This window comes from Mesoplodon bidens (genome assembly GCF_964165515.1).
Source record: "Mesoplodon bidens genome assembly, chromosome: 4".
In the NCBI taxonomy this organism is placed as follows: Eukaryota; Metazoa; Chordata; class Mammalia; order Artiodactyla; family Ziphiidae; genus Mesoplodon; species Mesoplodon bidens.
The window spans coordinates 99,515,548-99,541,615 of record NC_138160.1 but is presented as its reverse complement, the minus strand read 5'-3'; the positions used below and the strand labels follow the sequence as shown (position 1 = coordinate 99,541,615).

Genomic DNA, 26,068 nt, shown 5'->3' with positions numbered 1-26,068 from the left:
CCAAATTGTTTCTATCACCTATCTGTATTTGCAGTGGGAGAACATTAAGAAATTTTTCTTGTTCCAAGGAGACTTGTGAAATAATGTCACACTGCAACTCTGTATTAACTCCCTGACTTATAGGCCACAGACATACAGGAGACAACCAAGTAAGCAGAAGGGGAAGAAGTCATAAAAAACTCAAAACAGATTTAGCTTTAAAAATAACAGTAGCAAAAGCCATACACATTTCTAAGGCTGACAAGTACATTTAACTAATCTATGTTCAACTTTTTCCAAGTACCCTGAAGGGTAACATCTTAACCTTTCTACTTAAGTAATATTAAGCATCAAAAATAATTAAGCATCAACAATTCAAAGAGGAATATTCCTGACACAAGACCACTTCACTCAACAGAGCAGTTGCCAAAGTCGTTGTCCTTTTTGGTATGAAAATTCAACTTTTCTTCACCGACACATACACAACCATTTCTGGTATCATGTTACCAAGTGGGGTTTCAAGGAGTTTAGAAAAGTATTACCTCCTTCTTCCCTTCTCCCATGTTAAAGTTTTGCTTTGTATGTATTCTTCCATACATATTTCTATGTTCCTACATATATACTAAAACTAAAGATTGAAAAAACCTGAAACAATAAGGGATATAACACCTTTTACTTCGAAATTTTATCTCACCAACCTCTTTTCAGATGAACAGATACAAATCTAACATTCTTTTACCATTGAGAATATTCCATTGTATGGATGTACCAAAATTTATGCCACAATTTACCCACTAATTAACATTTAGATTTCCAGTTTTCTTGCTCCACCAGGTGTCTCAATAAACATCCGTATACATATATTTTTATGCATAAGTGTTTTTATCTTAAAGGATAATCTCTCAAAAGATTGCTCAGTGAAAGTAAGTTTTTCAATTTTAGTACGTATCTAGATAACTTTGTAGCAAACTTTGTAGTAAACTTTGTAGTTTTGTTCTGCCAGCAATGTTTCACTGTGCCCACTTCCTTGCATCTTCACCAAACTGATGTCACTGTTTTGACTTTATATTAATTTGATGGTGAACAGTGGTAACACATTTTTTTTTAAAGCATTCCTTTAACTATTAGTGAGGATGAACATACTTTGTGCTTGCTGACTTTTCCATGTCCTGTTCTGTGAATTGTGTGATTTCTCCATTACTTATCATTTTAAAATTCTCTTTGTATTAGGGACGTTAACATTTTTCCTATTCCTATACACATATTTCTTCTCGTCTACCTGTTCTTTTGACTGTGGTCTCTTGCAATATGACATTTAAACTCTTTGTTTAGTAAATATGTCTCTCTGGGTTTCCAACACTGTTATAAAAAGATCATCACAACTCTAAGGTTGTATAAGGATTTTCTTTAAGTAGGTATATCTCTGTATTTCGTTCCAATTTGTTGAGACCATTTTGAGAAATTCCTCAACGGTTTTTAAAAATTTTTTTAAAGAGAAGAAATGAATTGGGGCAAGACAGAGAGAGCAAGAAAGGAGGATGGAATTGACTGTCCCATGATTCTACATAAGAAAAATCCTACATTTTAGAAAATGAGACTCACAATGTTGTGAATTCTTCCATCATTACAAAGCCTCATTATCAGAAAGCACACAATTTAAAAAATGTATTTTGATGTATCCACTTCATTAGTGTGGATGAAATTTTACATATATGTATATCATTTTATACTTAAACATACATTCCAACTACTTTTATTCTCACCTTTTTTGAATAATGCTTATTCATTAAGTTAAAGACTATAGAAAAGGAAGAATAGAGTATCTGGGAAAATTATGCAATTCTTCCTACGTTAACCAAATACAGAAGTTCTCCAATTTAAAATGTCACATACACTCAAGTCAACTAAAGTGGCATAAATACTACTTAAAACAATAGCATGCTAAAAAAACAGTTACTGCATGATTGTTTATTTAAAATATTATGACTCTGGATGTAAATACATATGGGCTTACATAATTTATTATTCACATAAACCCTCAATTAAAACGCTTAATTCTTCATCCACGTCTTTTTCCTAGTAAGCATAATAATACATTTTCTATCTCACTGAAAGTGTTTAAAGCCTTTTGAATCTTGATTCATGAAGAAATTACTAAGGAATAACTTAATATTTACTACATCAAACAATAGTATTGTTTGCAATGTTGTCACAGATTTCTCCACGGCAAAATAGTCACATATCGTTATTGCACAATTTATAGGTACAGGTTATTATGTGCACATAAACTCTCTACATAATAACAGTGTCTTCACTGCAACTTGCTCAACACATTTAAAATTATGAATACAATTTACAAAATCTTTTAACAATATACTTTTAAAAGTATCCTGAGGATATTACAAAATTCATTTTACCAGCCCTTCATTTCTTTGCTTCATTTGACTCTTTAGTTTCCAAGATAATAGCTTTCCATATTTTGTTACATAAAAATGTTCTATTAATATTCCTATTAAAATATATTTAAGCTAAGTAGTATATAATTGTCCCTTAAACACTTAGTCCCATCTGCCTCCAGTCTTCTTGGTTAAAATCAAGTATTATCAAGTTTTCTATAATTCTGAATCAGAAAAGGTATAGCACAAAACAGACAGAAATAGGGTTAGCACATTTAAGTTAAAAGCATTGTGCATTTTTAATATTTTGGTCATATTTTATAATAAAATAATATATTTTGGCAAAAAATAATAAAATATAAGGCTTAGTTTATTATCTTTTAATGGTAGATCTGGCAGGTATTTTACATTTGTAAATACTATCTATTTAATTTGACTGTTTTCACATGTTTCTAAAAACACTGCTATAAGGTTTTCAGAACTTTGAGACTAAAAGCACCTAAAAAATAAGAAAGAAAATAAAATTTAAGTAAAATGTATGGTGCCTAAAAATCCTTTGACACATTTATAAGCTTAAGTATCTCATATATGCCAACACAGAATCATTATTGCCTGCTAAGTCTTATCTGACTCAATGTAATCTTTAAAATAATAATCTTGGAAGTTTTCCTGAAATTTATTTGAAAATTAGGATGGGAATTCAAAAATTAAAAAAAAAAGGTGAAAAAAACAGTTGCAGAAAAAGTTGTTATTCTGGTGGCAGTAGTTGTTATGGCACAAAAACAAATGAAAAGACTTGTAGTTTTCATATATATATATATATATATACACACACACACACACACACATATATATACATACACACACACAAAGTTCAAATAAGATGTATAAGATACATTACATATATATACACGACCACACACACACAACTTGGGCTCCAGAGGGGAAACTGATGAAAACTTTACATAACGAGGCATTTGGCTCATCTGTCACTAAAGTCCCAAAGACAGTGTTAATGGAGATGTTCATTATTTTTTGATTCTTACCCAAATATCAATCTATCATTAATTAAGAGAGGAGTGTGAGATGTGTAAGTTTGAAAAAGGCAGTGAGAGTGTGGTGAATTAAGTGATGACTGATGTGCAACTGCCTTTACATAAAGGGTATTTTTACTGTGAAACAAATTCATGCAGAGATATCTGCAGAAGAATTTATCAACAACAAGAAAACAAAACTCCTTTAACACTACGATATACTCACTATACTATAAATATGTATTATTACAGCATTACTTATACATTCTACTTTAGGCAATGTAGTCTAATTTTGAATGATCTTATTAATTTTTAAGGCATCAGTGCACCAAGGGCAAAGCTCCATAAAATAAATATGAAAACAAGAAAGCATTAACTTATTTGTGGCATAGAGACTGATCACTGTACATCATATGTGTTGGCCACTTCATGGAATAGGTAATAAATTATACATCTTATTGTTAAAATGTTACAGCATAAATTTCACATCATTTTTCAACACTTCATTTAATGGGCTAAACTGATCCGGCAGTATTCTCATTTTCATTGTTCCATCGGCTCCACATGAAAAAATGTGATTTGCAGGCCCTGTCTCAATTTGCATCACTCCGGTTCCAATATTTCTGAAAATGGATTGCCGAGCATGTTCATTGATAAAAGTGTGGAGAAGACTAAAGGTAGAGAGACTCCAAATCTGAAATATATAAGAACAAAATAAAAATTGGGGTTGACGATTACCTTAAAAATACAAACAAAAGATTCACATCTGTCTTCCTGTACAAATAAGGAATTTCTAAAACAAAAATGGAGAAAAATCTGTGTAGGCTTACAGTCATAACATTTTGATTCCGTATATGGTGTTGCAATTTTCCAAAGCTCTTTGATATTATCACACTCTTCAAAAATCAATCCAGTAAGAGAGGAGGTACTTTAAACCCTTCGTTGGAGACGAGAAAACTTAGGTACAAGGAGGTTAAGTGTACAATGCAACAGAAACTTGTAATGTTATAGGAACTACAATCAAGATTTCCTATCTCTCAGCGAAGTTTCTGTTGTGTAATTGTATAGTGGGGTAATTCTTTCCCCATAATATACAGTACCCACCAAGGGATCAGAACCACTGGAAAGAGAAAAGTACCAAACACCTACAGGCCTTCAGACCAGTCAAAACTATATTCCAGCTGCAACATAAATTATTACAACTTTCTGATGTTTTGACATCACATTTTAAAAAAAAATTTCTTTCTTTTCCCTAAGAAATTCATTAATTCATATTACTCTAGACATGATTGTTAAATTGTAAGTCCTGAATACTACCTGGTATACTATGAAATCTTATAACTTAATTAAATAATAAACCTCAGAATGAAAGTACAAACTAATCTAAATAATCTAAAACATAGTACGACTTATTCTAAACTGAGGGCAGTTCAAATAAGAAAATAGCTTCAAACTGGAAAAAAAAAAGAATTCTGTTTGGAAGCTGGTGTATATATTTAAGAAAAACCTTTTTGAAATTCTTCAATTTCTCTGGCTGAGAATTATGAAAACAATATGGAAGTTCTAACAAAGGAGTCCAACTTACCTGTACTAAGTACTCAGTACCACTTAAATTAATGGATTCTAAGAAACTAGACTCCTCCAGTGGGTTGCTGACCATTAGAGTAACTTAGGGACTAGTCTTATCCCTGCAGATCCTTCTGAGTGTAGCCAGAGAACCTTCCATCAAAACCACTATTTCTGTGTTCCAAAAATGCACATTCCTGAGCCTTGGACTTACCAAATGGGTATTTTTGGGATAGGACCTAGCAACAGTATTTCTGGAGTGGGATGCATTTTTAACAAGGTGCTTAACATTTTTAACAAGCTGCTTAACATTCAAACTTCTAAGTTTGAAACACAGTGGAGTTTGAGAAGGACTGTTACAGGCAGAGCTTATCCAGGTACATCAGAATTCTTGAATCAGGCACTGAGTTGTTTGGATGCTGATACTATGAATGACAAAATGGGGAGAAATTTGGGATAAGGGAAAATGTCAGTATATCTCACAGCCCCTGAAACTGAATTCAGTAACTCTGAACATGGAGTCAAGACTAATTCTAATGTCTGAAATATGTTCATATCCATGGAAAATCCAGTTCTTTCACATGCATTAGTTAAGCATATTTGAAAACAACTGAAAAACAGGCATTTTTCAAGTTAAATATTTTATTTCATTCATTAAAAGACTTATTAAATAGCAACTAACCTTGTTGACTACAAAGGAATTAATATTTCTATTATTTAAAGAGACTGGTGTCATCAATATGATTAAAGATCTAAGGTTTCTAAAGATTTCTTTTCATATTGTAATAGATATTGTGGCATTACTGTATTTACCTTTATGTTGCCTTCAGCAGATCCTGTAACAAAGTACTCTTCAGTTGGATCAATAGCAATGGCTTTAACAGGAGAATCATGGCTCTGGAAAAGCTGCCTCTGCTGTCGTTGCCGAAGGTCAAAAACACATGTATAGCCTTTTCTGCCACCTGATATTAGTAGCTGATGTTTTGGAGCATATGCTAAAACAGTGGCTCCGCTATCATGACAAGTAAAAGCTGGAAAAAAAAGTAAAAACTATTTAATAGTATAAGAAACAGACTTCTGGCTTTTGGCCAAGGTAGAATGATAGATTAGATTTGCCATCCTACCTAAAACAATTAAAATATCAAATGATATACAGGAAACAATGGTTTGAGACACCGGTCACTAAGCAATGAAGAATGATCTTTGCAAAATGGGAAACAAACTGGGTGACCAACATAACTGCCCCAGCTTATTGCCTATAGAGTATTTTCTGGCCGTGGAATAAGAAAGGGGAACCCAAGTTGATCTGGGTTCCTATTTCCACCAGCCATACTGGGAAAAAACCCTCATAATTCACAAGGCATTGTATAGAGTACTGAGAAGGGTACTGCCTCAATAGAGGGGCAAAATTAGCCCTGTACCAAATACGGCTTTTAACACAGCCGTTTGCATCATCCCAGAAAGTTCCCTCATGCCTCTCCCTCAAAGGCAATCGCTATTCTGATTTCTATCCAATTGGTTTTGCCAATTCTTGAACTTCACATAAATAGAATTTTATAGTATATATTCTTTTGTGCCTGCTTTTCTTTAACATAACATTTTAGATGTTGTCTCATGTATCAGTAGGTCTCATGTATCAGTAGGTCATGCTTTTTAATTCTGAATAGTATTCTATTACATAAATATACCATGTTATCCTGTTGGACATTTATGTTGTTTCCAGTTTTTGGCTATTATAAATAAAGCTGCTAAGAACATTCCTAATACCAGTCTATTTGTGGACATGTGTTTTCATTTTTCTTGGGTATATATGTAAAACTATATACTACTGGGTCATGCTACGTGCATGTTTAACTTTACTAAGAAATTGCTAAACAGTTTTCCAAAGGAGTTGTACTGTTTTATACTCTTATCAGCAAATCATGAGGGTTCCAGTTTCTCCATATCCTCACCAACACTTAGTAGTCTAGAATCTTTAATTTTTGCCATTTCAGTACACAGGGTAGTATGATAAATTATGGTGAATTTAGTTTGCATTTCCCTGATGACTATTGATGTTGAGCATCTTTTATATGCTTATTTGCTATTCAGGTACTGAGAAAAATGGTAATTTTAAAAAATCTTGAATATATCATTTCTTTAATAGATTGTGCTTTTGGTGTTGTATCTAAATCTCATTACCAAACCCAAGGTCACCAAGCTTTTCTCCTATATTTCCTTCTAGAAGTATTACAGTTTTGTTTTTACATGTTTTACATGAATCATTTTGAGTAAATTTTTGTGAAAGGGGTAAGGTTTGTACCTATGTTCATTATTCCACATATAAGCACCCAATTGTTATTAGCACTTTTTGTTGAAAGACTATCTGTCTCCACTGAATTATCTTTGTGCCATTATTAACAATGAGTCTACTATTTATGTGTGGGTCTATTTCTGGGCTCTCTAATCTGTGTCTATTCTTCAGCCAGTACCACAATGGCTTGATTACTGTAGCTTTATAGTGAGTCCTGAAATCAGGTAATGTGAGTTCTCCAAGTTTGTTTTTATTCAGTATGCATTATTCTAGGTCTCTTGCCTCTCTACATAAACTTTAGAACCAGTTTGTTGATATATATAAAACAGATTGCTGGGGGTTTAATTAGAATTACACTGAATCTATAAAGTTGTGAGGAAGTAACATCCTAACAATATCAAGTTTTACAATCTGTGAACATGATGGCCTATCTCTCCATTTATTTAGATCTTTTTTTCTTTTACTTTTTTTGTAGCTTTTCACAACAGATGCTATACATATTTAGATTTATGCTTCAGTATTTCATTATTTTGGGTGCTATTTTAAATGGTAATATTTTTTTAAATTTCAAATTCCAATTGTTCATTGTTGATAAAGGAAAGCAACTAATTTTAGTATAATGACCTGGTATCCTGTGACATTGCTGTGCTTGCACATCAGTTCCAGCATTTTTTTTTTCTGTATTCTTTGGGGTTTTCTACACCATCATGTAATCTGTGCATAAACAGTTTTATTTCTTCCCTTCCAATATGTATAACTTTTACTTCCTTTTCTTGTCTTATTGCTTTATTTAGAATTTCAAGTACAAAGTTAAGTAAGAGTGGTGTGAGGGGATATAATACTGTAACTGATGTTCGCAATGATGACCTGTGCTATCAGATTCAAAGTAAAAACAAATGATTTTTATATTATCTGTGCTGCACTGTCCTTCATTAAAGTACAGTGAAGAGTTAATTACATATATAGCATTTTTTCTGCTTTTAAACTTTGCCACCATGGTCAAAAATAAACCTCACAGGCTACTAAGTGTGTCATTAAAAAAAAATCCATTTAAAAATCACTTTTTTTTTTTTTTTTTCTTTTTGCGGTATGCGGGCCTCTCACTGTTGTGGCCTCTCCCGTTGCGGAGCACAGGCTCCGGACGCGCAGGCCCAGCGGCCATGGCTCACGGGCCCAGCCGCTCCGCGGCATATGGGATCCTCCCAGACCGGGGCACGAACCCGTATCCCCTGCATCGGCAGGCGGACTCCCAACCACTGCGCCACCAGGGAGGCCCTAAAAATCACTTTTACTTTATGAATTTGTGATTTATAAAATGCTTTCAAAACTTACCATGGACTAAACTATTGGCAGGTGCTACAAGAGTGTCCCACAAACATATGTTTCTGAAAAAAAAAAAAAAGATTACTTATTGAATGACATAAGAAGTTAACAACAGAATAAAAATAAATGTCTCACATTATATAATGATAAAGGTATCAATACAGAAAGATTATACTTGTTAACATATATGCACCCAATACAGGAGCACCTAAATATATAAAGCAAATACTAATAGACATAAAGGGAGAAATAGACAATAATACAGTAATAGTAGGGGATTTTAACACCCCCTAACATCAATGAACAGATCATCCAGAAAGAAAGTAAGGTAACAGTGGTGTTAAGTGACACAATAGACCAGCTGAACTTAAATGATATGTACAGAATACTACACCCTAAAACAGCAGAATGCACATTCTTTTTAAGCACACATGGAATGTTCTCCAGAATATATTACATACTAGGTCACAAAAAAAGCCTCAACAAATTTAAGAGGATAGAAATTGTATCAAGCATTTTTTTCTGACCACAATAGTATGAAGCTAAAAATTAACTCCAGAAAAAAAAAGGAAAAAAAACCCAAACACGTGGAGACTAAACAACATGCTACTAAAAAACCAATGGGTCAATGACAAAATCAAAGAGGAAATCAAAAAAGACCTTGAGACAAATGTAAATGCAAACACAACAACCCAAAATCTATGGGATGCAGCAAAAGCAATTCTAAGAGAGAAGTTCATAGCACTACAGGCCTTCTCAAATAAACAACACAACCTACCACTTACCACCTAAAAGAATTAGAAAAAGAACAAACAAAGCCCAAAGTCAGCAGAAGGAAGAAAAAAATTAAGATCAGAGAGGAAATAAATAAAATAGAGATTAAAAAAAGCCAACAAAAACAATCAATGAAAGCAAGAGCTGATTTTTTGAAAAGAAAACAAAATTGACAAACCTTTATCCAGCACATCAAGAAAAGAGAAGACCCAAATAAACAAAATAAGAAATGAAAGAGGAGAAATAACAACGAATACCAAAGAGATACAAAGAATTATAATACTATTAACAGTTATATGCCAACAAATTGGACAACCTAGAAGAAATGGACAAGTTTCTAGAAACATACAGCCTGCCAAGAATGAGTCAAGAAGAAACAGAAAGTTTGAACACACTGATCACTAGAAACGAAAATGAATCTGTAAGGGAAAAAAAAACAAAAAACAAAAAACCCAACTGCCAGGAAACAGAAGTCCAGGACCAGACAGGGGAATTCTACCAAACATATGAAGAACAAACACTTATCCTTCTTAAACCATTCCAAAAAAACTGAAGAGGAGGGAACACTCCCAAATTCATTCTACAAGGCCACCATTACCCTGATACCAAAACCAGACAAAGACACTACAAAAAAAGAAAATTACAGGCCAGTATCTTTGATAACTACAGATACAAAAATCCTCAACAAAATATATTAGCAAACCGAATCCAACAATACATAAAAAGCATCATACACCATGATCAAGTTGGATTTATTCTGGGGTCACAAGGATAGTTCAACATTTGCAACTCAATAAATGTAATACATCACATTAACAAAAGGAAAGATAAAAATCACATGATCATCTCAAAAGATGCAGAAAAACTGTCTACTGAGATGTCCATTCATGATAAAAACTTCCATCCAAGTGTGTATAGAGAGAACATTCCTCAACATAATAAAGGCCATTTAAGACAAATTCACAGCCAACATCATACAACAGTGAAAAGCTGAAAGCCTGCCACCTAAATTCAGAAACAAGACAAGGATGTCCACTCTCTCCACTTTATTTAACATGGTACTGGAAGCCCTAGCCACAGCAATCAGACAAGAAAAAGAAATAAAGGGTATCCAAATTGGAAGAGAAGGGGACTTTCCTTCCAGTGGGTAAGACTTTCCAGTCCAGTGGGTAAGACTCCATGTTCCCAATGCAGGGGGCCTGCATTTGATCTCTGGTCAGGGAACTAGATATTGCATGCATGCCGCAACTTAAGAGTCCGCATGCCACAACTAAGAGTCTGCGTGCCACAACTAAGTGTCTGCATGCTGCAACTAAGAAGTCCACATGCTGCAACTAAAGATCCCGCATGCTGCAACTAAGACCCGGTGAAGCCAAAGTAAATAAATAAAATTTTTTTAATTAAAAAAAAAGCAAATTGGAAGGAAAGAAGTAAAACTGTCACTATTTTCAGATTACATGATACTTTAGATAGAAAACCCTAAAGTCTTCACCCCCCAAATTTAGAACTAATAAATGAATTCAGCAAGGGGGCAGGATACAAGATCAATATTAAAAAATCTGCATTCTTATACACTAATAATGAAATATGACAAAAAGAAAGTAAAACACAACCTGTTTAAGATCACATCAACAAGAATAAATACCTAGGAATAAACTTAACCAAGGAGGTGAAAGACCTATACTCTGAAATATAAAAAACACTGATCAAAGAAACTGAAGATAATACAAAGAAATGGAAAAATATCTTGTGCTCTAGGACTGGAAGATTAATATTGTTAAATTGGCCACACTACTCAAAGCAATCTACAGATTTAATGCAATCGCCATCAAAATACCCATGGCATTTTTCACAGAATTAGAACAAAATAATCCTAAAACTCACATGGAATCACAAAAGACCCTGAATTGCCAAAGCAATGTTGAGAAAAAAGAATAGAGCTGGAAGAATCACACTCCCTGACTTCAGACTATACTACATAGCTACAGTAATCAAAACAGTGTGGTACTGCCACAAGAACAGACACATAGATCAATGGAACAGAACAGAGACCCCAGAAATAAACCCAAGCATTTATGGTCAATTAATCTATGACAAAGATGGCAAGAATATACAATGGAGAAAAGACAGTCTCTTCAACAAGTGGTGGTGGAAAAACTGGACAGCCACATATAAAATAATGAGATTAGAACATTCCTGTTCACCATATACAAAAATAAACTCAAAATGGTTTAAAGACCTAAATGTAAGAATGGAAAACCATAAACCTCCTAGAAGAGAACACAGGCAATACACTCTTTGATATAAATTGTAGCAATATTTTCTTAGATCAGTCTAAGGCAAAAGAAATAAAAGCAGAAATAAACAAATGGGACCTAATTAAACATAAAGCTTTTGCACAGCAAAGGAAATCATCAACAAAACGAAAAGACAGCCTACTGAATGGGAGAAAATATTTGCAAATGATGACTGACAAGGGGTTAAAACTTAAAATATATATACAGTTCATACAACTCAATATAAAAAAAAACTCAATAAAAAAATGGGCAGAAGATCTGAATAGACAATTTCCCAAGGAAGACATACAGATGTCTAACAGGCACATGAAAAGATTCTCAACATCACTCATTATTAGAGAAATGCAAATAAAAACAACAATGAGTTATCACCTCACACCAGTCAGAATGGCCATCATCAAAAAATCTACAAACAATAAATGCTGGAGACAGTGTAGAGAAAATGGAACCCTTGTACACTGCTGGTGGAAATGTAAATTGGTGCAACCACTGTGGAAAACAGTATGGAGGTTCCTCAAAATACTAAAAATAGAACTACCATATGATCCAGCAATTTTACTCCTGGGTACGTATCTGGAAAAAATGAAAATACTAATTTAAAAAGATACATGCATCCAAATGTTCACAGCAGCACTATTTACAATAGCCAAGACATGGAAGCAACCCAAGTGCCCATCAACAGATGACTGAATTAAGAAGATGTGACACACACACACACACAAATAAAATACTACTCAGCCATAAAAAAGAATGAAATACTGCCATTTGCAGCAATATAGATGGACCTAGAGAATATTATGCTAAGTGAAATAAATCAGACAGAAAAAGACAAATACTATATGATATAACTTACATGTGGAATCTAAAAACAAAGACAAATGACTGTATATACAAAACAGAAACAGACTCACAGATATAGAAAACAAACTTGTGGTTACCAAAGAGGGGAAGATGGGTGAGTGACATATTAGGAATATGGAATTAATAGATAAAAACTAATATATATAAAATAGATAAGCAACAAGGATATACTGTATAGCATAGGGAATTATAACAATTATCTTGTAATAACCAATAATGAAGTATAATCTGCAAAAATAGTGAATCACCATGCTGTATACCTGTAACTAATATAATGCTGTAAATCAAGTATACTTCAATGAAAAAAAGCAGTATGTCTCATTATAGCTCGCTTGAACCTTGCTCATACAGAAAGTTCTTAAATTTATAAAGCATCAAATACAAGAAACCAATATATTTATGTATGATTAATTTTTAGACAAAAATTAAAAAACTAATAGCTTCCCAAACTGAATAACTTTAGATTAACATGTAATTACAAGGAGTACTATATGAAGTCTGAATACGGAAACCACTTTTGTATTCACTGATTTTCTAATCTAACAGTTCGACTTGCATACATAAATAGCAGGACACACCGAATTTTCTTGAGTACAAAGAAAACTTATTCCTACTACAAAAGAGAGCAGCTTCTACTCCATTCTGAGTTACAAAGGAGGCACAAATGTGTATAAGAATTTCTATGAAAAATGGGCTGAAAACTCCATATTCCTAAAATTCCCACTTTGAGTGTAAAGTGAGGCCTCAGGACAAACACAAAAGCTCAGCAACCTCAGAAGGCCTTAATCTCAGAACTCAGCTGTAGGAGGGAAGTAAAAAGTGTGCCTGGACATGGAGGGAGGAGATTTGTTTTTTTGCATATTTAAGTTATTTGGGGAGATGGGGACAGGTTGTCACTTACTAGTTATTATACAACTAACATGTCTTTCTCAGCTTCTTGTGTTCTTACTGTGAAAACATTGATAATGTGATATAATAAAGCTGTGGTGAGGGTTTAACTAAATAGCATGGCCAATAAATAATACTCTTTTTTTTTTTTTGGCCTCAAGCTTTCTTAACACATAGCAAATAATATGGAGAAAAACTCTACCAACAATTAAATTATTTTATCCTACACTAAAGTCTTAACATTAGAATACTAAAAATCCAGAAGGAATGGATTTTGTCTTTAATGTCACCAGAATTTCCTTAGCTTTACAATTAAAACACTAAAAAAGCTCTAAGAAACAAGTCTCTTTAAATAAAAATATTTAAAGGTTTAATTACAACATTATTGAGATATAAGGACATTAAGCAATTAAAAAATAAAGCTTAGCTATACATACACAGACTTCAATTTCAGTTATAATTAATCTCTTACCTATTGTCAGTTGAAAGACCAGCTGTAGCTATCAGAGAGGAGGAACTAACGAAGACAAAATCATTGGCTGTTTTGTTATGACACTGCCAAGTCTGGAATGGTTATAAACAACACATGTTTATTGCTGTCACAAACAATTTTATAAGCAGGTAGATGTATTAATCAAAAAGCGATCATGTAATTTGTGGCTTACTTAAATCCTTGTGTTCTTTCCCCCACAGATTTTAGAAAAGTTGCAAGAGTAATACAGAGAACTCTCATATACCCTTTACCCCGATTCACCAATGTTTACCATTCTGGCACATTTGTTTTGCCTCTTCTTCTTTTTCACACACACACACACACACCCCTTTCCCTGAACCATTTAAATAAGATGCATACGTTATGACCTTTTATGACCTCCGCTTTTGTTCAACCAGAAGTTCAAAGGGAAACAAAAGGTTAATTTCAAATATTTTTCTTAGAATACTTGTGAAAATTTTTGTCTTAGAAAACAACAACTAGCATTTTAGATGATCTCAGACTGAATTATTTATTTTCAGAAATATTTAAGCTTTCAAATACTTTTTCAAATATGTGAATAAAAACATATTACTAATAGTCAACAAATTAGAAAATTTACAATGTTTCTCAATATTCCATCAAACAATAACAAACTACTATGAGAGGTTTAGTCAGTTATAAAGGCTTCCAATTTATGTCTGTTCAGATGTTTCTCTTCAATAAAAATAAAATTTTAAAATATGTCAAAATCATCATATGAAAAAGTTCTCCTGTGAGTCACTTCCCCATTGCCCCCAACCACCACTGCAGCTGGGCTAGATGATATGTCTTTAAAACAAAATCTACTTTAATCCCCCAAAGCAAATAATGTTCGTTTTTAATCCAATTTGTCTTTTTAGAAGTTTTAAAAAAAGGCAGTCCCCTAAGAAACATAAACCTGTACAGTTGACCCTTGAACAACACAGGTTTGAACTGCATGGGTCCACTGACACACAGATTTTTTTCAATAAATACATACTACAGTACTACATGATCCAAAGTTAGTTGAATCTGTGGATGCAGGACCATGGATATGGAGGGCTGACTGCAAAGTTATATGCAGATTTTCAACTTGGGGAGGGTGAGGTGTCCAGTGTCCCTAACCCCTGTGTTGTTCAAGGCCCACCTGTACATTTAATCTGCTGCCTGAATGAAAATATGAGGAAAAATAAATATTCTTTCAAGGTACCCTCACCAACACTCCCTTGCTTGCTTTCACTTAGACCAGTACTTTATTCTAGCATTTAACCTTGGATGAATTACTGGAATTTTAACCCATATTCTTAATTTCTTTCTTGATAGATATTGCTTAGTCCTATAAAGGGCTTCACTAAAGAATCCATCAAATATAAATTCAGTGTTCTATGAAGCTGTGGAAGGTTCACTAAACCTGTGTGGTCCTGAATAGAGATGTATCTTTTTTTTTTAAAGAGATGGGCAAGAAAATAGCACCAGCTATAGGATACCCTTTCTACTTTGTTCATAAGGGATAATAACTGCAGAAAAACAACCAGATGCACTGGTCTGTTGATCATTCTTTTTAGGTATCATAGCCACTGCCATTCAGTGAGGCTAGAAAAGGGCTTGAGTAACTCATGGGTTGCATGGGTCTCCAGAGTTACCATGTTGGTTCTATACAGGTTTCTTTTTTTTTTTTTTTTTACATCTTTTTATTTTATTTACCCCTTGACTAATCATTGCATTTTTAATTAATTTTACTACTTCGGTCTTTATCAAGTGACTAATCCACTAGCTTTATTATTTATTTACATTTTCTGGTGAGATTTTTTTACTTTTTTATTTTTTTTTTCCTTTCAGTTTTGAGAAATGATTGACATGCAGCACTGCATAAATTTAAGGAGTACAGCATAATGTTCTGCCTTACATACATCACGAAATAAGTTTAGTAACATCCATCACCTCGCATAGATATAAAATGAAAGAAAAAGAAAAAATATTTTTCCTTGTTCTGAAAATGCTTAGAATTTACTCTCTTAACAACTTCCATATATAACATGTAGCCGTGTTAATTATGTTAATCATGTTGTACATTACATACCCAGTACTTACTTACCTCTTACCTGGAAGTTTGTACCTTCTGACTGCCTCCATCCAATTTCCCCTCTCCACCCCTGCCTCTGAGTAATCACAAACCTGATCTCCCCTTGCCATCAGAACCAGGTACTTTCATACAGGTTTATTTTCCAAGTTACCAGAGACTAAGGATTTTTATACCTCACAGTGTAATTTTCAACACAATACAAGGACAGAAACTTATAGTAAAGTGATTGAATACACAGGACTAGATAGATTTTATATTTTGGCTTTGATATTTCTTGCAAGTATATATTCTTGGTTTCTTTAAAATAAAAATTCAAAAAATTTTAAAGGTAGGAATTCTTGGCTTACCAGGTATGGCTTAGGCATACTTCCAGTAACTGGACAACATTTCCAGTTTGTTTGATACAAACTTAAGTATCCATCAGCATCAACTATTCCAAACTTAGAGAAAAAAAATATTTAAAAGTATTTAATACAAATAAAAAAGCACATATTTACCCTTACCCTCACTGTGAATCTCATATTTTAACTCTTAAACATTTCACTGATAAGTTGCTTGCCTTTTCACTTCACCTATGCATGGATCTAGTCCAGAAAAACATTTAGCTATTGCTTTAAAAAATTCCAGGGTGGATATAAAGGAAACTAACATCAGACACTCAATTTATCATACTAACCGACAGCATAGTCTGTATATTCTCTGTAAGTACTCCAAAAATAGGATACTGGATTTACACATTAAGCCATGTGACAAAGTTTTAGTATATATAAGATAAAAAACTGTTCATCTTAAAAAAGACAAAGTAAGGACTTCCAGAGATATACAACAAGGAAAACATGTAAACAACAGCAGAAAATGAAACAAAGTTTATCACAGTAAAAGAACTCCACTATGGAAACTCAGAGCATTTTGACTGGAAAGATGACAAAATAATACAGTAAGGGAGTATATGATACAGATCTTAAAATAAAACAAATGTCTAATTCGGACTCCTGCCCTCTCCCATCTACAGATATAACAACTATTAACAATTTGATAGTGTTCCCTTTCAGATTTGTTCTATGAATATTCAAACATTCATACATACAAGGATACAAAGCTTTTTAAAAATTATGATGATAATATACAGTTCTACAGTTACATTTTTTACTTATTAGAGCCATTTTTTCACATTGGTATGTATAAATCTACCTCATTCTTGTGCTGTGCAGTATTACACTATATAGTTGCATTGTAACTTTTTAAAGCTTTTCCTTATAGAATTTCCAATTTTTCCTATAATAAAAAGTGCTGCTTTGAACATTCTTGCATATACAACTCTGAGTATTTATATAGGATAGACATCTAGAAAAGAAAAAGCTCTGTCAAAGGGCATCATTTAAAATTGGTAGATGAAGCCAAAATTAAATCCTAAGTGGTAGTATCAATTTACACACCCATTTTTCTTACACATTAGTCAACACTGCGTACTACAAAATTATAATATTTGTTGATTAACAGAAATAAAGTCTCATTTTAATGTACATTTCTTCAGTTATTAGTGAGGGTTATTGGCCATGCATAGGGTTTTGTTTTTTTGATAAATTGTTCACATTCTTTGCCTTCTTTTTCATTGTCTTCTTACAAAACTGATAGGACTAATAATAGGAATATTAATCCACTGTTTACTATTTTTGTTACAGATATTTTTCTGACGTTTATCCTTTCTGTGGTTTATCCTATGTTTTCTGGAGTAGGTTTAGGTATGTTCTTCAGAAAGGGTATATGGAATGTGCTAATTCTCTGCATACTTAAAAATGTGTTTAGGGCTTCCCTGGTGGCGCAGTGGTTGAGAGTCCGCCTGCCAATGCAGGGGACACGGGTTCGTGCCCCGGTCCGGGAAGATCCCACATGCCGCGGAGCGGCTGGGCCCTTGAGCCATGGCCATTGAGCCTGCGCGTCCAGAGCCTGTGCTCCGCAACGGGAGAGGCCACAACAGTAAGAGGCCCACGTACCGCAAAAAAAAAAAAAAAGTGTTTATTTTGCCACCAAATTTAAATGACAGTTTGGATAGACATCGACCCCATTCCTTATCCATCAGAATTCTGTGCATACTGTTCTATTGTCTATTTGTAACCTCTATTTTTGAGGAGGCCAATGCCATTAATTTTAGATAGGGGGGTGGAGAGGTTGTAAGCAATCATTTTTACCCCTACTCCTTCCTAGAAGTTCTCTTTATCCTTCAGTTAAAAAACCCAAAAATCAAATAATCAGGCTGTGTCTAGGCATGTGCTGTTTCTCAATACTTCTGCTTAGTACTTGGTAGGCGCTTCTTTTTCTAAAATTCCATGTTTTGCTTTGGGGAAATTTTTATTTTATTATTCCTTTTAATATAATGTTTCTCTTCCATCACCTTTTTTCTTCTTCTATCTTTTAAACTTCTTTTATAAATTTTCCTGGGTCTAGTCTCAATTTACTTCTTGGGTTATTTTCATCATGGGATAAATTCCAAATTTGTACCTCCCAGTCACAAACTTGATTTTCAAATACTTCCATTCTGCTATTCAGACCTTATAATCAGTAGCTCCTCTACTCTCCTAATTTTAGGGTATCATATGTTTTTAACTTCCAAAAATTCTTTATTGGTCTACTGCCTTTGGTTCATAGAATCCCATTCTTGTTTTACAATGTAGGATCTTCCTAAATCCAAGGAATTATTCCTCACAGGTCATTTTTTTTCTGTTAAATGCTCCCTTTTAGCCTCTTGGTTTTTCTGCAATGTCCAATGACTTTTGACAAAATGATCAGCATTACTGTGATATACTGTAGTATGAGTTATCTGTTCCACTTACTCCAGTAGGCTCCCCTACTAAGGGAGATAGCACGCTTAGGTGTTGTGCTCTTGGGCACCATCATGGCTAAGGTGAATCAACAGTAAGCTGACTGCCTATCAAAGAGACTTGGGCAGACAATAAAGAAGTTTGTTGTGACTTAAAATAGCCTATATAGAAGGTTGTAGTGAGTGTAAAATCTATAAAATAACTCCGAGTGTAGAAGGACTTGAATGCCACACTAAAGAATATGGGCCTTTGGACACAATGAGGAGGCTGCAGGTTCTTGAAAAGGATAATATGATCTCACCTATAGTGTAGTTATATAATTATGTTATTTGTTCTTTTTTCTTTTATGGCTACACTGCACAGCTTGTGGAATCTTAGTTCCCCGACCAGGGATCAAACCCACGCACTCGGCAGTGAAAGCACATGAGTCCTAACCACTGAACCACCAGGGAATTCCCTATGCTATTTGTTATATAACTTTGTTGACAACATAAAGAATGCATTAGAGAGATTAGGTCAAAGTACAGAGATTAGTTAGGAACAATGTAACATTGACAACCAAAGTGGAAAATATGAGTACATAAGTGGTATGGATAGGTTATACAGCTGAAAGTACAGTAGAATTCTAAAGGCTTTTAGATTAAATCCCCTTAATTTCCCATTAAGGAGCAAAGAATGTTGCTAATTGGTATTAATAAATTATAAGCTCTCAATTTTGTTTCATAACTACATGAAAAATTATCACTGACTTCTGTGAAATGATAAGAGCCATCTGATAAATGTGGTAGGCAAAAAGGTTGCAGCACACCATGACACAAGTAACACGTAAGGAGGGTGGAAGCTTTGGAGGTTGAGGGAAAACGAAAGGCAAGATGAACCATCAGCTAGGGCCAGTGTGAATGTTTTTAGTGAAGCATGGCCCTGAAGACAAAGAGCAGGCTGATTTCCCCTTCAGTAGTTGTTTAAAGTGCTAGTAAGATAGGAGTAGCAGAAAGAGGCAGTTTGAGGAAAGGAGGATTACGGGAAGTGAAGCTGGTAAGAGCCAGGTTGGCAAACTTTTATTAAAAGGCCCATATAGTAAATATTTTAGGCTTGCCAGCTACAGTCTTTGTTCTCCTGAACTCTGTTGCAGTACTGGGAAAATAATCATAGAAAACAAATAATGAATGGGTTAGCTGTGTTCCAATATAACTTTATTTACAAAACAGGTGGCTAGGCCGTAGCTTGTTAACACCCTGTTCTAGAGCAGTGCTTCTCAAAACTTTAATGTTGTGTACAAATCACAAGAGTATCTGGCTAAAATGCAGATGGTGATTTGATAGGTCTGGACTAGAGTCCAGTGCATTTCTAATCAACTCCCAGATGTTACTTACTAGTTGGTATTTGACCAGACTTTGAGTAGGTCCCAGAGGGTAAAGTAAGCAGATGTATTTAATAAAAAATGTGTAATATAAGATGGTCCTATAATCATTTGGTCCTTAAGCATCATATAAGAGAATTTTAATGGACATGTATATAATGTCTTTCCAGGAAGAACCAAGTGAATTTAAGTTTTGAGAGGAATTTCTTTAAAAAGAATTCATATAAGATGGATTAATACTTCACCATTAGCTCATTGAGCTGTTCTCTTCAGAAACCCAAATGAGTAATATTCATAAACCTTTAAAGAAATCAAACCATATTCCCTATTTACATTTTTATAAACTACCTTATTTCCTTGATAGTTAAATCTCATTCTTGTAACTCTTGAATTGCCACCAGGTCGGAAACAGGTTATTTGTTGAGAATGGCCCCATTCGAACATTCTCACACTTCCATCTTGAGCTCCTGTCAGATCTGCATTATAAGAGGGAAAAAATTGCAAATTTATTTCAGGAATCTTTGGCAAACTTATCTTTTAATCCAATGTGAAAATCTTTATGGAAGAAATACCTAAGAAATGAATCATAGTCAATTCATATGAATTTACCTTTTTATGAAATTTCACTTGAATACTCTCAATCTTAAAAACAGATAATTACATGGTGTTCTTTCATCTGATAGAACATATCCTCACACAAAACAACAGAAGCAATTAAATCAGACCTCTATAAACTTTATTTCCTTTTGAAATTATCTCAGTTACACTTTAATAGCCTTTAGTAGATAATGTTTATGATAAAGAATCAAATTCTTGGAATTAGTTAACTTTGTATGGTGACAGATGGTAACTAGACTTATCATGGTGATCATTTTGTAATGTATAAAAATACTGAATCAGTATGTTGTACACCTGAGACGAACACAATACTTTAACAAGTTAACCGTATTTAAAAAAAAAAAAAACTTGGGATTTTTTTTTTCACACACACACACACTGTATTTTATTTTATTTTTTATTTTTTATTATTTTTATTTTTTTTTGTTGTACGCGGGCCTCTCACTGTTGTGGCCTCTCCCGTTGCGGAGCACAGGCTCCGGATGCGCAGGCTCAGTGGTCATGGCTCACAGGCCCAGCCGCTCAGCGGCATGTGGGATCTTCCCAGACCGGGGCATGAACCTGTGTCCCCTGCATCGGCAGGCGGACTCTCAACCACTGCGCCACCAGGGAAGCCCCCGTATTTTATTTTTACAAGAGATAAATAAACTGACACCAAGCATTGTAAATGGATGACCACAACAAAAGCACAATGACTGCGATTACCAAACACGAAACACACTCATACTATGTCATAATATTGACATTCAGTCCAGTAATCCTCCACGGTAACAGCTCCTTTACTTTGCACTTAAAATTGATTTGTATATTTTTTGCTTCTGAGTCCTTGTGGGATTTTTTTTTAATTCAAACAGAAAGTCACAAAAATTATAATCATCCTCATCAGTTCACTCAGTCCCATGTAATTAATTTTTTTTATCTTGATCTTTTGTTAGCACTTTTATGAATTCATCAGTTTTCCATTAGCGTTCCGAAAATGCTTATTCATTCAGTTCAGCAGTATAAAATCTTGGGATTTTTAACAGCCAATTCTTATCAGTCATACTACTGATGTTTAAATTTATGCATTTTTCTCTGAGAAAAAGATTGTAGAAGCTCTTGAAAGTCATGCTAAAAAAATCATTTCTAATAGTTATTGTGACTGATCTGATATCTCAAATATATGTTATCTGTTTCATTAAGGAATATGAACAAACTAAATAATTATTAAATTCTTTACCATTTACTAATTGTGTGTTACTAGGAAACTTACTTAATCTCCCTGAGCCTATTTCCTTCTAGTAAAATGTATATAAGTCACTATAATAGTGATATATATCATTAATGATATATAAGTCACTGGACAGTTCTGAGAAGTAAATGAGATAATTCATATAAATCATTCAGAAATATGCCTAACATATAGGGCTAAATTTACATTAAGAATAGTTATCAGTATTAATGTGGTACAGAGGTAGTGAGAAATTATATTAATGTATGTAAAAATAAAGTATCTAGCATATTGCTGGTCATACATTAGTCAATTTTTCCTCATTCATTTCCAAGTATTTAAAATAAAGGAGCTTCTGGGTTTCCCTGGTGGCGCAGTGGTTGAGAGTCTGCCTGCTGATGCAGGGGACACGGGTTCGTGCCCCGGTCCAGGAGGATCCCACGTGCCGCAGAGCGGCTGGGCCTGTGGGCCGTGCTGCTGGGCCTGCGCGTGCGGAGCCTGTGCTCCGCAACGGGAGAGGCCACAACCCTGAGAGGCCCGCGCACGGCAAAAAATAAATAAATAAATAAAAAATAAAGGAACTTCAACCATTTTGACATGTCTTAACACTGGGCTGGGATGGAAGGGTGGGTAGAATTTCTTGAGACTAGGGTTGTTAATTCTATCCCCCCTCTCTTCTATAGTCTTGCCTAGCTTAATCAAAAAAATTAATTGGACTAGATGCATTTAAAAACCACTCAAATTTTTCCATTATTTATGGTTTTATTTAAATTTGAAAAAAATCCCTAATTATTAGTAGCTTATATGTAAAATGAAACACTCTCTTAAAGCCTTATAAACTAAAACTTAAAAAAACAAAGGTTTCATGACTTCACTGGTGGCACAGTGGATAAGAATCTGCCTGCCAATGCAGGGGACACAGGTTCAATCCCTGGTCTGGGAAGATCCCACATGCCGCAGAGCAACTAAGCCAATGCACCACAACTACTGAGCCTGCACTCTAGAGCCCGCATGCCACAACTACTGAGCCCGTGCACCACAACTACTGAAGCCCGCGTGCCTAGAGCCTGTGCTCTGCAACAAGAGAAGCCACTGCAATGAGAAGCCCGTGCACTGCGACGAAGAATAGCCCCCGCTCGCCACAACTGGAGAAAGCCCGTGCGCGGCAACGAAGACCCAATGCGGCCCAAAATTAATTCTTTAAAAAACAAAAACAAACAAACAAAAAACCCACAAATGTTCCTATAACCAGGTTGTCTGAGCAAATATTCCTTATTAGTAAGTAAAGTATGTTACATCATATACATGTAAGGAAAGAGTTAAATGCAACCTTAAAAATCTTAATATATTCATTTTTTGTTTTTGAAATGGGGCTTTCCTTTTAAGACTTACATTTCTATTTCAGTTCAACCTATTAGATTAACTTCTAGAAAATTTCCCTGGAGTAGAAGTTCAAAAGTTTTGGTTTACAATGACTAAGATTTAAAAAAAAATCTACTCCAAAGGAAGGAAGGAACTATTTTGAGGTATCTGTAATTCAGAGTAAAATTTTTTAAAAACTTGTTTCAAAACATTTCCAGTATATGAAAGGAGCCTATTGTTGAACTAAATTACTATCTGTGAGACTTGTTCATGACATGAAAAAATATACTGTAAAAAAATTTCAGTGATTAATCTAATTAGCATTTAACTTTTCAAGTCTCTTATCTGCCAGTTACAGTAGTTCTTCTCTGAATGGAGAAAGTACGTACTGCAAGACAGAAGTTACATGATATTACCTAATAACTCTGAAAATAAGTCCATTAATTGCCTTTGAAGCTAGGGATTATTTTATTTAAATTTATGGGCTTGAGGTAGAGCCTATTTATAAACTAGTCACCTGTCATTATACATGCTTTGGGGCTGAGAAATAATGAAATCCCTTCAATATTTCAGGAAACTTCTAAACCCTATTGTACAGAGTAAGGATAGATTTTAAACAATGCCAAATTTTCTTGCTGCAGGATTAATAGTATTTAAGCTTTGTATATAAAACACCTTTGACTCCTTCCTCTATATGCTTCATGATTGTTTTTAGTTCTTACTTTACATTAGACTTGTGGATAGAAAACATATACTTCTAGTGTTGAATAAATTTGATATAGTGAAAACAGGCTAATTTTCAATATTATTTTATACCTCTAGCATAAGTAACAGAAGTTACCCTCTTCATCTTAAATATATGGTTCTCTTCAACCCTTTTATTAGACACTGGTATATAACTTTGATAACAGATGCTTACAGCACTTATTATAATTAGGTAGAAAAGAACACTGGTTCTGCCACTCCTATTTTATCAAAACATCTCTCATAAAAAAGGTGGTACAATTTTTTATAGGTTATTAAATTGGAGGGACATGAGTACCTTTTAATTAACATGCACTATTTTCACTATTTTTGTTACTGTGTAGTAGGACAATTTGATGAAGGGCACTACTTAAAAATTATATTAAAAAAAACTTGGAATACACACATGTCAATGTGAATACTGATTCCAACCCACCAGTTAAAGTTGTCTCTATTATTTTTTCTCTGCTTCAATACTTCCAATAAATCCCCCATTAAATCTTTGTTAAGGGAAGAAAACTTTTGAGATTCCTAGGAAGATTAACTAAAAATAAATATATCCTTCCTCAGAATGTAAGAATGTAATAATAACCGTTTCCTATACTTACTATTAGTGTATCTGATAAAAGACAAACTGACAAAATATTAATAAAATACAAACTGATTATGAGGAGGCTACAAATGACCCAGATATGGTTCTGTTCTATGTAATAAAAAAGGAGTGATCCAGTTATTAAAACAATAATTATCAACTACAATTTAACACTGTGCAGAGTCCAGAAATGTTCAAAAATAAAATGTGATAACAGAAATATTCAGTCAAAATGCTAAAAATGTACATGTTAAGTTAGCCTTCTCTATTAATTCAGGAAAATCACTTTTTCTATTTTTACCCAATTTTGAAGTGATTTTACTTGCTAGCAAACATTCCCTACAAAAAAATTAAGTGTTGACTACCTTTCAATTGAAACTAAGTTTCCTTTAAATTCCTTAAAATAATGGCTAATTATTATCAACTTACAGTAAGGAAGAGATGGATGAGAAGTCATTCTTCTGACATTATTAATGGCTTTCTTAATCATCTGTTAACAAAGAAAAATCATTCTTTTACAGTTACAATAAAAAGTAGTATTAAAAATTTAAATTGTGACAGGAGATTCAAATAACATTTATTTATTTTTACATGATTCCATAACTATCGTAATGGTTGCTAAAAATACTAAACATGGTAACAGAAATGAAATTTAATAGCTCAGCTCTCTAACATTTAAGTGTACATACATTTTCTGCATCATTACCTAGTATCTAAGAACAAATTCACCTCAAGAATTTAGTCTTACCTCCTTTCTTGCCAATTCTTTTCTTATCCCATTAAATTTATTGGAACAATCCTGAATAGTATAAGGTTAAAAAGACAGACAGAAGCATGTGAAAAAAAAAAAAAGAGGTAAACAGAAAACTGTATAAATTTTTAACTGATAGTTTGGAACTATTTATTTACCCATTTTAAAATTATGCTTTGAATGATTTACATAGCCTATCAAATAAGAGTAAACTAAATACGTGAAATTAAAGGGATAATTTAATTTATAGACTATTTCCTACTTATAACTGTAACTATAGTTATAGGTTATCCTAAGTTTGTAGCACCAGTTCATGTACATTTTGTTGTTATTGTTCTTTTGGATTTTAATTTGTTCAATTAGCCTAAAGCTGTAAGTAAAGTGGGGATTTGGGAGGGAGGGAAGGAACTAGGCCAGCAGAACCAGTGAGGGATAGAAACACTGAAAGATATATATGGCTGCAGTTATACTCCAAAATAGCAGAAATTGGTCATAACTAGTATCCCTTTTCATTAGCATTCATAATTTAATAAAATAATAGGATTAAGAAAATATTTGATCAAATTCTCTACACACAAAAAACAAACTTCTGAATGTTACTTCTGTTTAGTAAACTTCATGTTTA

General features: G+C 33.7%; 1 protein-coding gene across 5 annotated transcripts in view; it reads right to left on the bottom strand.

Annotated features, from left to right (window-relative positions):
* Positions 1–654: 654 nt before the first annotated feature.
* The window catches only part of DMXL1 (Dmx like 1), a 137,460-nt gene continuing 112,046 nt past the window's right edge, over positions 655–26,068 (bottom strand). For 3 of the 5 annotated variants that reach the window (XM_081230456.1, XM_081230453.1, XM_081230454.1), the window contains 7 exons: positions 25,122–25,182; positions 20,515–20,642; positions 16,335–16,427; positions 13,884–13,975; positions 8,601–8,653; positions 5,789–6,006; positions 655–4,103 (listed from right to left, as the gene is read on the bottom strand). In XM_081230456.1, coding sequence (XP_081086582.1) covers positions 3,879–4,103; positions 5,789–6,006; positions 8,601–8,653; positions 13,884–13,975; positions 16,335–16,427; positions 20,515–20,642; positions 25,122–25,182 — 870 coding nt within the window. In that variant the 3' untranslated portion in view covers positions 655–3,878. Of the gene's footprint in view, positions 4,104–5,788; positions 6,007–8,600; positions 8,654–13,883; positions 13,976–16,334; positions 16,428–20,514; positions 20,643–25,121; positions 25,183–25,440; positions 25,492–26,068 lie in introns of all 5 variants that reach the window. The other 2 variants (XM_081230455.1, XM_081230457.1) reach the window with 1 other exon arrangement.